At 37.2% G+C, this 13,901-nt stretch overlaps 2 protein-coding genes across 2 annotated transcripts; both read left to right on the forward strand.

Annotated features, from left to right (window-relative positions):
* Positions 1 to 4,624: 4,624 nt before the first annotated feature.
* On the forward strand, positions 4,625 to 6,246 carry LOC108679926 (zinc finger HIT domain-containing protein 1-like). Its single transcript, XM_018168669.2, has 3 exons — positions 4,625 to 4,706; positions 5,118 to 5,343; positions 6,006 to 6,246. The coding sequence occupies exons 1-3, from the start codon at positions 4,688 to 4,690 to the stop codon at positions 6,232 to 6,234; spliced, it is 474 nt and encodes a 157-aa protein (XP_018024158.1). The 5' UTR covers positions 4,625 to 4,687; the 3' UTR covers positions 6,235 to 6,246.
* A 2,863-nt stretch (positions 6,247 to 9,109) lies between these two features.
* On the forward strand, positions 9,110 to 12,603 carry LOC108679921 (tuftelin-interacting protein 11-like). Its single transcript, XM_018168663.2, has 3 exons — positions 9,110 to 9,515; positions 10,100 to 10,119; positions 10,362 to 12,603. Exons 1-3 carry the CDS (start codon positions 9,375 to 9,377, stop codon positions 12,523 to 12,525), a joined length of 2,325 nt encoding a protein of 774 aa, XP_018024152.1. The 5' UTR covers positions 9,110 to 9,374; the 3' UTR covers positions 12,526 to 12,603.
* Positions 12,604 to 13,901: the final 1,298 nt, after the last annotated feature.

Consider the following 13,901-nt stretch of genomic DNA (forward strand, 5'->3'; position numbering starts at 1 on the left):
CAAATAGGTGCCAAGCACAGGAATGCATAAGCGGACTAGGTCACACAATACCTAAATGGTGAATATCAATGAAAGTAAAGCAAGAAAAAAGCAACAGTTATGCAGGTCAAGAATTAAATCTGCAAATCCTAATTTTGCACTTCTGGTATAAATAGCTAGTCAGACTAAAGGTTCAACTACTCTTGACTCAATAACATGATTCCATCTCTGATGTATGGGGCATTCATTCATGAGTGGATTATGAAAGACAACTGGTCATACTAAGTTGCACAAGTCATTAAATATACTCCTATCATCCTAGTCAGTAAATATACTACTAGAGGCAACTAGAAAATGGGACTAAGTCGCATCTGTCTGGGCCCAAAGTATCTAGGAGCAGCAAAAGGCTCATCAATTTCAAGTTGGTATTTAAGACAAAATTTGGTTGATATGTGGAATGTCATTATCTTCTTTCTCGATGGCCAGAAGTTGGTTGAGTGGTCTTAGGCTCTCATCAAGAAGACTAACTCCACACCAACCGCTCCTAAACGTCAAATAAATGCATTAATAAGAACTAGCCTTCTAGAAATATTGACATTAGGAGGATGTTTAAAACTGTTTTGTCACACACTAAGTCATGAATGCATGGGTTGCAGAAATAAAGTTATTCAAGGGTGGACACAACATGGTTTAAGTAAGCAAAATGAAAATTGTGCAATAAAAAGGACAAGATTAACATGAGAGCCAGTAAAAACCATCTTTCATTCTTTAGAAACAGGCATGAATGACAAAAACATTAGTTAAGAGCTCAACAAAGACAAATATAAGCATGGTGACATTTTAATAAAATAAAATGAACTGTACTCACCAAAATGGAGCATCAGCATGGGATTAGCAAGCAGAGCTGTAGATCAAATCATGCATTAAGGCGTTTTAAACAGGCTTTTGAAGGTCAGGTGTGACCAGTGAATTTCCAATTCAGCAATTGGGGGTGCAGCTAACAAAAGTGCATTACATATGGTCATGCAAGAATTAACGTTTACTCTGCTTAAATATTACACCAAGGAGAACAAGATACAAGATTAATAAGATGCACATGACACTCAAAAGATACTAATGAAATAAAACATGACATACATTGAGGAACAATTGTAAATGAATGATTATCCTGTATAATATAGCTAATGTTCTGCAGCCCTCTTCAATGTAATGACAAGTCAACCCAAAAGGTTTCCTTGAAGAATAGATACTATCAAATGGGGTAATAAGGGACGGGCATGGTAAATTGGGATGCATGTCCCAAATTTCGTAGAAATGTTGTAGCAGCTAAACTAATCAAAATATTGCAAAACTGAAAATAATGGCGTAAACTTCAACATTTTTACTAGTATTTATTATGAATAAAGCTAGTTAAGAAATCATACATTTACTATCTCTAAAAAATTGCTGAAAAAATGTGAAAATGGTGATTTTGGAAAAGTATCTCTACTAAGGTCTGGAGCAAAAGAAATATTCAGAATTTGCATATCTCGTTTAAAAAAAACATGGCAGCCATTTCCGCACAATGGGGTAATAAGGGACACCCCTAAAAATGCATTTACACTAGAACCTTGATTAGCAAAGGCTCCAGTTAACAAAAAAAAAAGTATTAACCACAAAGAATTTTGATTACATTTACCTTGTTCAGTGAAAAAAATTTCACTTATCAAAAAATTAATGGATCATTGGTCATCAAAAAATTGTGCATAGAATGTCATGTATAGAATTGTGCACTGAGCAGCATAGAATGAAAAGTAACTAACCTAAGCTATGATTTATTTCTTTGTTCTGTTTCAGGTATGTTTTTTACAATATTTTTTTTAGTGAATTCACTTAACCCAATTGAAATGGTGTGAAATTACGAGCCATTTTGTAAGCTTACAGATGCCAAAGAAATGCTATAGGGCTGCTGATATGAAGCTTGCAGTGGACAAGGTTGTTGTAAATGCTCAATGGCATGTTCATGGATAGGGTAATATCACATCAGTAATACAGTAATATCCCATCAATAATATGGTACCCTCAACTGGGGTGACTTCAGCCAGGTTTTTGATTTTGTTTTGCAAACAAAAGCAGGGTCATAAACGATGGCCAAAGTCACTCTGGCATTTATGACTTTGTTTATGACCCTGTTTACGACCTTGTTTTTGTTTGCAAAACGAAATCAAAGTTGTGGCCAAAGTCACCCCAGTTGACGGTAATTAATGTTTATGGTAATATCATATCAATAAAGGAAAAAATAGTAAAAATCACAGAAAATGTCATTTATTCTACCTCTACATCATCTACAATAAAAGAGGACTTCAGAGTACTGTTAGTAATGGATGAGTACACTCTGCAGGCTTCAAATGTTTTAAAATGAAGTTTTATTCCAAGTGTCCCGAGTAGCCCCGTTCGACTGGGCAACTTGGGACACTCTTTTTTTGCTTATGACACCTTATGAATAGCATATATAATTATTTTGAAGATGTCATTCGATAGCCCTCGCAAAGAGCTATAAAATGAGCCTAAACTTGTTCATGAAAAGTATCATGGTAAGAAGTTATTAACAAAAAACGCTCAAAACCGTCCCGAGTAGCCCCGGTTGACGGTATTTCAATTAGGTAGTTATGCTGCTATAAGGAAGTTTATATTCTGTTATGCTAAATGTTATGCTGCTATAACATTTTTGTGCCATAGGGGGTCTTGCACTGCCTGTCCCTTATTACCTCATTTGATGGCACTTCTTTTTATTAAAATATATTAAATAGTTCCATTCTCTGCTTTTATTCCATCTTTGTTCAGACCTATTATGCATATTTTTTTAAGATACGCTGTATAGGTATGTTGTTTTGTGTTATAATATAATGCAATATCTCTCAAAAATATGAATTTAATTTGTTTATATTGACATTTTCAAATTATTCAATTCCAGTACATAAAAAGAAATCCTCACATCAGGTGCACTCTTGAAGCTTTGCTCATTAATTTGATCATTGTATTGTCATAGCACAATACTGTGGTTAATATCCAGTGATTACCTTAATCATGGTTAATGTGATAAAGGGAATGCTCATTAAGTGGTAAGTTTTGTGATGTTATTGGTATAAATCATCATTTTAATTGTAAAATATATATTAAGGCTATTCCTGAATTCACCAGAATTCTTTACAGACCAAAATTAACAGGAAAATGTGGACTTATAATGTCTGCAATGAAATACACATTTTTTTATTGTTTCAATTGGTTTGTTGAACTTCAATTATTTTCATTTTATTTTTGGAATTTTTGCTGAGAACATGCATGCTATAATATTATTTTGATATATTGAAATGATTGATATATGGAAATATTCCTTGGGATTATGAAATGCATAAATACTTGTAAAAAATATCAATATAATTTATTGCTTGAGTCACATGCCCTGTCTTGATTATTAAAGTAAATAAACTTATTAAATATATATTTTCAGTGACCCTGTTATGAAGCAACTGCTCCTTCACTTGGATGAAACTCTAGCTCTTGGATCTAAGTTTGTTATTGACGTTTGTTAGTCACGTGCCCTAGCTTGATTATTAAAGTACGGTATATTAACTTATAAAATCAATATTTTCAGTGACCCTGTTATGAAGCAACTGCTCCTTCACTTGGATGAAACTCTAGCTCTTGGATCTAAGTTTGTTATTGCAAATCTGGACGACTGCCATCTTTTTGTGTCCCAAGATGTTTATGAAAGTTTGAAAGTGAGTATATATTAATTTAAAAGGTACCTACTATATTAATTTATAAAGTAAGTGTACCGTATAACAAATTATTAATAGTCAGATTAATTCAAAAGGTACCAACTATATAAATTTATAAAGTAAGTGTACCGTATAACAAATTATTAATAGTCATATTAATTTAAAAGGTACCTATGTATATTAATTTAAAAAGTAAGTGTATAACAAATTATTAATATTCATAAGCTAAATGTTTTATGTATTTATTTATTCTTTTGAGCTTGAAGTAATAGAAAAATTTGTCCAAGGAGGTTATTTGGACATTTATTGAATATTGTTTTGCTACTTAACTTAATTATAGTATGCAGTTTATTTGATGTTTCTTGAATTTCATAAAATTTTCATTTTCCATTTTAATTGAATGTTGTTTAGTTATTTCGATAATTTTTGTTCAACCATTTAATTAAAAGTTCTTCTGACATGAAATTTAAATTGATGGAATTTATATATTGCATTAGGCTTCCTCATTATTGGTAGGTAGGTATTTTTTCACAAGATGTGATTTTATCATCACTGTCAATGACATTATTTTATCTAAAGAGAAACCGAGTTTACAAATACTAATTAGCTAATCAACCATTAATTGATTTAATTTAATTCATGGAATGACTTTATGCACATGAATTTATTTTGTATTAGGTAATTGTACTACTACAATATTTAATAATTAATTTGTATCATGTATCAATTGCAAGTTTGTCAATTCATTCTTTATTTTAGTTGGAGATATATGTTTTGCTTTAACACTTCTCTTGTAGTGAGAGTTTTCTCAATATTCTCTGCCAAACATAAATGTAAACAAATTGACAGGTGCGCATTGATGAGCTTTATGAGAAAGTCTACTACAACCAGACGGCCAATCAGAAGAGTTTTGATTGAGTTTATTCTCACCCTCCAACCAATTCAACATGGCATCCAGGGAAACAGGTGAGCACCTAATTTTGTGCGGCTCGTTTGGTCATCACTATGATCTATTGATAAATTATTCATGTAAGATCTATAACTACTATATATATTGCTTGCAAATTTCAAAAGAAATTTCATAATTCCAAGCATTCATGAAACTATAATTTTTTCATATTTAATTATGGTTTCAGAGCAAAAATGTTTTATAATTATAAAATTCACTTGATAATTTTTAGTTTATAGGATATGACAATGAACTGTACTGACATTGAGCAGTTCGTGCAAAAGAGACAGGCAACCGCCGCGTGCTGGATGAGTCAATTTTTTCATATTTTATTATGGTTACAAACGAAAATAGCTTATAATTATAATATCAACTTGATAATTTTTAGTTTATAGGATTAGACAATGAACTGTACTGCCATTGAGCAGGTCGTGCAAAAGAGACAGGCAACCGCCGCGTGCTGGATGAGGCCGGCAGACGTCGAAGAGCCCGCAAGGCTCTAGAGGCGCTGGAGCAGGACAACTTCCACGAGGACCCTCATGCTAATCTGGTCATGAGTAAAAAGGCTCCTAAATTTGAGGAGCTTTTGGACTCACATGGCAGAAGCAAGGAGAGGAAGAGGAAGACGCGTAGTGCCGACTACTTCAAACAAAGGTGTGTGTTTGTATGTGTGGAGGAATAAATTTGAATAGAGCTGCGGTGGTGCAGTGGTGCGAGACTCAGTCTCTCGCAATTTTGTGTAAACTGAAGCTTGATGAAAGTCCTGTAAACAATTGAGCTAGTCTCAGCTGTGTCAATTTTCCTGAATAACACAGGGTGATAAAAAAACTTCTTTAAAGCAGCAAGACTGAATTTCTTATGTCAGACTCAGTATTTAATTGGTGTATAAAACTTGGGAATTTAACTGCATCATTTTAATGCACTCTGTCTGAGAGTGTGTCAAAAATACCCATAATCATTAATATTTTTTGCAGGTACCGGAAAAATTTCGCCATGCTACTGGAGGAGGACCAGCTGAGTAACCCAGACGGCCCCAACTACCTCACTGCTCAGGCTGGTGCAAGCCAGCTGCCGGAGCGTCATCTGTGCGCTGTTTGTGGCTTCCCTTCCCCATACAACTGCGTGGCCTGTGGTGCCCGATACTGCAGTACACGCTGCTACTCCACACACCAGGACACACGCTGTCTCAAATACACAGTCTGAGAGTGTGTCAATACCCAATAATGTGAAAGAGTGTGTCAAAGTGAGTCACACTCAGAGTGTGTGTCTGCCTGAGAGTGTGCCAAAATACCCATAATAATTAATATTTTTTGCAGGTACCGGAAAAATTTTGCCATGTTACTGGAGGAGGACCAGCTGAGTAACCCAGACGGCCCCAACTACCTCACCGCTCAGGCTGGTGCAAGCCAGCTGCCGGAGCGTCATCTGTGCGCTGTTTGTGGCTTCCCCTCCCCGTACAACTGCGTGGCCTGTGGTGCCCGATACTGCAGTACACGCTGCTACTCCACACACCAGGACACACGCTGTCTCAAATACACAGCCTGATTATTGTGTTATGAGCAACACAATAATCAGGTTTTGCTTCTAACTTTTGACACAGGAAGCTCAACAAAGTTACTTAAGGGCACTCCCTCTACATCAGCATACAGCCTCGGCTTGGAATGTTTAAACCTTCATAACCGTGATAAAATTTTTAGACGTAGCAGTCCCAGGCTACAATGGAGTGCCGCCATAATGCAAATTGATGGTCTTGAAGTTGGGATATGACTATAGAAATAACTGATGAATCTCAGTGTTCATCGTTAATCATTTTCAGACTTGGATGTTTCAGTATAATTTGTCTGATGCTTAAAACATTATTTGCATTCTAGTGTGGTGGGATACAGCCTCGGCTTGGAATGTTTAAACCTTCATAACCGTGATAAAATTTTTAGACGTAGCAGTCCCAGGCTACAATGGAGTGCCGCCATAATGCGAATTGATGGTCTTGAAGTTGGGATATGACTATAGAAATAACTGATGAATCTGTGTTCATCTTTAATAATTTTCAGACTTGGATATTTCAGTATAATTTGTCTGATGCTTAAAACATTATTTGCATTCTAGTGTGGTGGGCTGAACATAAATAATTATTAATACAAAATAATAATTATTGATGATAAAAACTTAGCCTAATAAGGTCTGCATTGACATTAATGTGGAACATGTGTTTTTGCATACGAGTTGTTGTGTAATTTGTAAATACTGCTTAATTTAGCATCGTGTTGCTTTCATTGTTGATTCAATTGATCTATGACACTGATCAGTTGATTGAACTAATTGTCATGATAGTTATGCTTTCATCTCCAAAAATTTATTTCTCTCAAAGCAGGAAAATTAATTAAAGCCCTACGAATTTTAATGAATTTCTTGTTGAAATTAAATTAATGAGCTGAATTTGATGCTTGAAATTTATTTTCGGGGGACAATTGTGTGGTCTTAGGGAGTTTATTACTTTAACCAATTAAGGGCGAGTATCAACACCAACTTGCATCGTTGAATGACGTAAAAATAATTATTTTAAACTTCCATGTCAAAATGAGCAATGCGGACTATCAAGTCCCCCAAAGATAGATATTATAGCCTAACATTTTGATGACTCCTACTGAGAATGTTTTAACTTTGAGCAGTAAATGTCAGCAATATGTAAACGCCCTTCATGTAGGAGTGCTCAGTTGCTCCTTGTGTCTCTGTAAATACCTGCAGTTAAAATACATATTTTTTTATATTTAAGTCAGCCTTCTCAAGATACGAGTGATTAAACTCATCTTGGTCTAAATGGTTTTTAGACAAATAAAATAAAATTTTCTTAGTCATAAATTTAGAAATGAATCTGTAACTAGGTTAGGTTTTTCAATAAGATTATTAATATTCTCAAGTTGTTTTTTCATTATTCAAGATTCTTGGAAATCTCCGACTCAGTTTTATTTTAAATCAGGAAAAGTCACTTCAGTTTTTGCATGATCCATAGCGCTATCTTTATTTTTATCCCAGCTTCCAAGTTAATTTCCTAAAAGACTAAGCGTTTCCTTCTTATATTTCAATTTCTTGATATGAGTTCTATGTTTGTCGAATTAATCGTTTAATTACTTTACTAGCTATTTTTTTTAATGAAAAGTTAGGATATAATTTGATGAGCTATATTTTATTTATCTTAATAGACAGGAAATTTCGATGCACTTAGTTTGCTGGTAAATGTATCAAACGTTGTTCAACGATCTTACAAATGCGATGTCTCCACATTTTGACTACGAGACCCGTAGATTCAAAAAAATATAACTCTGTACTCACTGCAGTGAGTGACAGAGAGCGCATTTTTTCGTCGACGAAAACATGAAGTCATGGACAGACAGACAGACAGACGGACGGACGGATATGACTAGCACAATAGTGCATTTTTTCCATAAATGAGAAAATGCGCTAAAAATGAAGCAATTACCGGTAATTAAAACAGTTGCAAACATAACACCCTCATTGTTGCGCTGACTCCCGCAGGGAAGACTTTGATATAGACAAAGATCTAAGGGAGGTAGCGTCCCCTCGGTCCCGATGCACATTTGCCCGTTTCTTTACGGGAATTTCTTTGTATGTATGTACATATTTGTATGAATTTTCTGCTCTGCATATATGTATTTGTATGAATTTTCCGCCTTGTATGTATGTATTTGTATGAATGTTTTGCTCTGCATATATGTATTTGTATGAATTTTCCGCCTTGTATGTATGTATTTGTATGAATTTTCCGCTTCGCATATATGTATTTGTATGAATTTTCCGCTTTGTATGTATGTATTTGTATGAATTGTCCGCTTTGTATGTATGTATTTGTATGAATTTTCCGCCTTGTATGTATGTAATTGTATGAATGTTTTGCTTGTGTGAATTTTCCGTGTAGGGTTCTGAAGGTGGTCGCGTGAGTATCTGTGAGAATGTTTCGGGTCGTCCGTGTGAATAATTTTTTTTGCCTCCTTTGGTAGGGAACATTTTTCACAGCTTGCTGAGACTCGTTTAAACTCAAGTATACAGCCCACCATTCGATTGTAGAACATTCGTGATATTGGTTCTCTAATTTAATTCAGTCGGCAACAGAATTTTTGTGACTTGTTAGTTAAGAACTAAGAGTCAAGTAGCTTTCAACTACGAATTAGTGTCTTACAAATTTTTCACTTACGGAATTTATACATGTATCTCAAATAATTTTGTTGGGACCCATTTTTAGAATCAAAGTCTTAGAATGGTTATGGCTCTTCTTATTATTGTTTGATAGAAATTTTATTTCATGCAGTATGTGTTTGCTTGAAAATTAACGATTCGTTTCAAAGCCATCAATTTCTGTCCTAGCCCCAGCCCGCTGCGGAGGACATGCCTGATGACGCTCCTTTACATTTGGAACGAATATTCAATTCAATTTATTTACATATCAAATATGCAAGTGGGTTCACTTCACTTATGTGTCGGTCTATGAGTATCAATTTATCTGAAAGTATTATTACGGCAAAATGCCAACTATTTTTCTGCTTAGTTAATTACTTCTTGTCTCCTGCTTTCATTACTCGACTAATCTCGTCTTGCTAAATAAGTTTTTGTGAGCAGTTCATCATTCAAAACTAGTTTATTGTAAAAGCTTTGCAAATATATTAGCCGCGATGGCAGAGGAAGACATGGAAAGTTTCGAAGTGACAGACTTTGACCTGGAGAACGAGTTTGCTGGAGCTAAGCGCAGCCATCGCTTTACTAAAGAGCAGCAGATATACGGCGTCTGGGCCGAACACAGCGATGGCGAAGAGGTGGGCATTAAATATCTATTAAACATTACTTCAGGATTATTCTGTGTCGTAAATATATACAATAATGTAATGTTCAATAAGACAATTATTGCTGTTAAGTATCATAAATATTCCAGTTATTATATCACCTATTATTCTAGTCGAGAAGTTTGTCAGATAACAGGACGTTTTCAATTGATCTTCAGCCCCCTGAAAATTGGAATTGTTGACATTGAAAGACAGGGAAAAAAATTCAGAGCATATCATTCTCCCATTAATTATAGGCCGGCGTCCTGCTATATCGACCACTCAAAGTTTTCTTGTAGTAATGAAGTGAGATTGGTATTTTTGCCGATCACACAACATGTCTCTGTACACATTTGTTTGTCTCTGTACACATTTGTTTGTCTCTGTACACATTTGTTTGTCTCTGTACACATTTGTTTGTCTCTGTACACATTTGTTTGTCTCTGTACACATTTGTTTGTCTCTGTACACATTCTGTCTCTTATACACATCTAGATGTGTATAAGAGACAGGTATATATACTGTATACGACATCTTAGCTAGTATATGTAAGCCGACTTATGTTCTTAGTTTGCCAGGCGGGACAAATGACAGTAGCGTGAGTCATTTGATTCGTGCATCCCAGTGTAGAGTAAATGGTCCAGTAGATGGAGCCCCGGTGAACTACTTGTGAAGTGCAAGGTATTCAAGTCTTGATCAAAATTGCCATCACCTCTCGAGTTGGTGCCTAGTAATAATTAATCTTTAGTAGTTACTAATAATTAATCTTTAATTACGCGTTTTCAGTGATATTTTTGGGCTTGAAATTAGTCCGTGCAATAACTTGATCTCTGTTTTCAGTGACGACGAAGAAGTTGGACCTAAGCTGGTGACGAGCAAGGCTCAGCTCGGAGCGATGGCTGGTGATAGTGGAGGCGGTCGCCGCAACGTCATGGGCTCCACGCTGACGGTGGCCAAGGGCGGCAGCAACATCGGGTCCTGGGAGAAACACACTACGGGCATCGGCAGCAAGCTGCTCAAGTCTATGGGCTACAAGGAAGGCATGGGACTCGGCAAGAACCTGCAGGGCATATCCACGCCAGTCGAGGCCAATAAACGTAAAGGAAAAGGAGCCATTGGCTTCTATGGCTCAGAGCGATCAGAAAGATCCATCAAGGATTATCCTGTCCATGATTCAGATGAAGAGGATAAGAAGAAATTCGAAGAGGAGTTACATCATTGGAGGAAGTCTGGTGACAGCAATAAGAAGGTGAAATACTTGTATAAGAGTGCAGATGAAGTTATCAAAGAAGGGCGTAATAAGAAAATAAGGCACATTGATGACAGCCATATTTCTAAAACAAAAGTCATCGACATGACTGGACCCGAAACAAGAGTACTGAGCAGTTATCACGCAATCACTGGTCAAAAATCTTTAGTTGCTTCGTATGAAGAATCACGTAAACAAAAATATGAAAAATTTGATGTTCCAGAGCTAATACACAACGTGCAGATGTTACTAGAGATGAGCGAGGAAGATATCATCAAAAATGCTCGGCGTAAAGAACAACAGAGCAACAGAATCGTGCACATCGAGCACGAGAAAGAGCAACTCGATGCCGTGATCGCCAAGGAAGAAAGAGAATTGCATACTCTGGACGAAGCTCTCCTGCTGCTTGAGAAACTAGAAACTCGATTTAGTGAAAAGGCTCTGACGCTTGATGAGGTCGCCCAGATATTTGATAAATTACACAATGAGTTCAGAGAAGTCTACATCGGGTACGAGTTGCCTTACCTGGGACCTCACTACTTGACTGCACTCTTCAAAGAAGCTCTAAGTACATGGAACCCTCTTGTGAACCCGACACAGCACCAACATTTATTCCGGTTCTGGCAGAAACTTCTGGAGGGAACTGCGTCGAACCAGGGTGTTTTGGACCAGCCGATGGATCCGTACCATCAGCTGCTGCATGACACTTGGTTCACGGCGGTTCGTTCTACAATCCTTGGACCCTGGGAACCACGTGACTGTGGACCACTCATTGCATTAATAGAAGCTTGGAAACCACCTCTGATCCCCGTGTGGCTGTGTGCACAAATATTGCAAAATGTCGTGCTACCGCGGCTGACCCGAGCTGTTCATGAATGGAATCCTCTTGTTGATGCTGTGCCCATCCATACTTGGCTGCATCCATGGCTGCCTCATCTGTCAGATCACATGCACACAATTTACCCCGTCATCAGGCAAAAACTCGCATCCGCTCTTGTGCACTGGCATCCCTCAGACCGATCAGCTAACCTTGTGCTCTCTCCTTGGGTTGGAGTTTTCAGTGAAGTCTCAATGAACTCTTTACTTCAGTCTAGCATCCAGCCACCCTTGGAGAAAGTTCTCCTGGAGCTCCCCATCAATCTGCACGCTCAGAATCTACAGCCTTGGTATTGGTTCCGTGACTGGGAAGATATTCTGCCAGTCTCATCTCAGCTTGACATCTTGGAAAGATGCTTCTTCCCCAGGTGGTTCCAGGCCCTGGGCACGTGGTTATCGTCAGGCCCCGTCCACACGGAAGTCGTGGCTTGGTATAAAGGCTGGCGTGACCTCATTCCTTCCAGGATTATCGGCCACCCTCAAATCCAACAAAAGTTCCAGCAAGCCTTGGAAGTTTCACGTCGGGCCTTGAGTTTCCAGAGCGGTGCTGGAGACCAGTTCGGGATCCTCATTTCTAGCCTTGCTAAATTAGTGGAGGCTCCACCTCCTCCACCACCAGGTTCTCCACCGCCCTCCTCGCCTGTTGCGTCGTCTTCCTTGACCGACGAGGCCCGCGTTGGCACTCTCAGGGACATCACAGAGCGACGGTGCGCTGAACGAGGCATCGTCTTTGTGCCGCTGCTCGATAAGACGCACATGAATCGCCCAGTTTACCGGTGTGGCAAGCGACAAATTTCCTTCCAGAAGAACTTGATTTACGCCAACACTGAAACTGGATGGATGCCAACCAGCCTCAATACTCTGCTGGATGAAGCGTAGTTAATGTTAGGCTTACATAACTTATACGTATTAAGATCACTTGGCTGCTTAAGTCGCAAATTCACCAGGAATTTAAAAGTAAAGAAAATAGCCAAAAAGGTCACCATTTCTTATAAGAGAAAACGTTTCGGAATCCAGCTCCATCGTCACTTCAAAACGCGGCTTTTGAACTAACGATGGAGCTGGTCTCCGAAACGTTTTCTCTTATAAGAAATGGTGAACCTTTTGGCTATTTTCTTTACTTTTAATTTCCTGGTACATAACTTATGTGTTTCTCTGATCTTATATCTAAGGTAAGCCTGTATTATATTATTGGATTTTTTTTTCTAGCGGCTGTTATTCATAAAGAGACTCAATACAATTGAATTTCCATTATTTTTCTGTAAAATATTTTTTTTAACCTGTCATAAATCACCTCAATTAAAAGTCGAAGCAAGATGATGTGGCATAACACCTAAACAGTTCACTAGGTATCGCAACAATTTATCTCATCGCTTGGTTATTTTTCTCGGTATGAGTAACGTTCAATACTGACAGTCAAAACGCGTTTTTTCGACGACGATTGCACTCGTATATGTAATTGATACCGTCTTGCTGATTTTATTAGATGCTTACAAATAAGTTTTTGTATTGCGATTTGAAACGCATTTCAGATTCTCAAACTAATTTGGCTCATGTTTTCAGTTCGATTCTAAGACTGGTTTATTCAGCATTTTAAAAGTCTGCACTTTGTTTCCATGGAAGAAACACGTACATGATGTTTCTTCCATTCTATTTAAGCTTCATGCTTCTCCTTTGTTCCATTCTTTAAAAATGCTGTTGGCTTTCTTCAAATAAATATATTGTAATGGTCATAATTCTCAAACACGACATATACAGCCTATACTGAAGAAGCTCGTGCAGCCTCTGTAACATGTACTAATCACAATCAAATTTTCGATATTTGTTTTAACTATCAAAATATCAAATTCGATATGTTGATAACTATGCACTTCCGACGGTGAATGATAGCATGTGCTAGCTAAAACAAAATTCGATTTTCTGTTACCTCATCGTCAGACGAAACTTCTACAACCTGTGACGGTAGCATTGAAGTATCAACTATCGAAGATTGGTAAAGCCAAGAAGCTTTTTTGCCACGACAAGTTTACAAAAACATTAAGACTCTTCGAAAAATATGTAGTAATAAACGGCCTTGCAAATTACTCTCGTTGTTTTCTTGTTGTCGGAGAGTGTACTCAAGTATTGAAACTTGAATCCTGGGACCTGACTGTAGTTTCCATTACCTTTTTCGCTAACATCCCGCTTAGAGCGAATGTAATTCCTTGTTTGGCTAGAAAGATGGTTAATAATTAGAATCTTTCTTGAAAGATTAT

Source organism: Hyalella azteca, unplaced genomic scaffold (assembly GCF_000764305.2).
Source record: "Hyalella azteca isolate HAZT.00-mixed unplaced genomic scaffold, Hazt_2.0.2 contig15326, whole genome shotgun sequence".
NCBI classification, from domain to species: domain Eukaryota; kingdom Metazoa; phylum Arthropoda; class Malacostraca; order Amphipoda; family Hyalellidae; genus Hyalella; species Hyalella azteca.

What these genes read in the sequence shown, in the direction of transcription:
- LOC108679921 (XM_018168663.2), top strand. Translation starts at nt 9,375, where the DNA reads ATGGCAGAGGAAGACATGGAAAGTTTCGAAGTGACAGACTTTGACCTG. An exon ending in AACACAGCGATGGCGAAGAG is followed by an intron (nt 9,516 to 10,099) that starts GTGGGCATTAAA and finishes TTAGTTTGCCAG; the next exon opens with GCGGGACAAATGACAGTAGC. An exon ending in GCGGGACAAATGACAGTAGC is followed by an intron (nt 10,120 to 10,361) that starts GTGAGTCATTTG and finishes CTCTGTTTTCAG; the next exon opens with TGACGACGAAGAAGTTGGAC.
- LOC108679926 (XM_018168669.2), top strand. An exon ending in GCCGACTACTTCAAACAAAG is followed by an intron (nt 5,344 to 6,005) that starts GTGTGTGTTTGT and finishes TATTTTTTGCAG; the next exon opens with GTACCGGAAAAATTTTGCCA.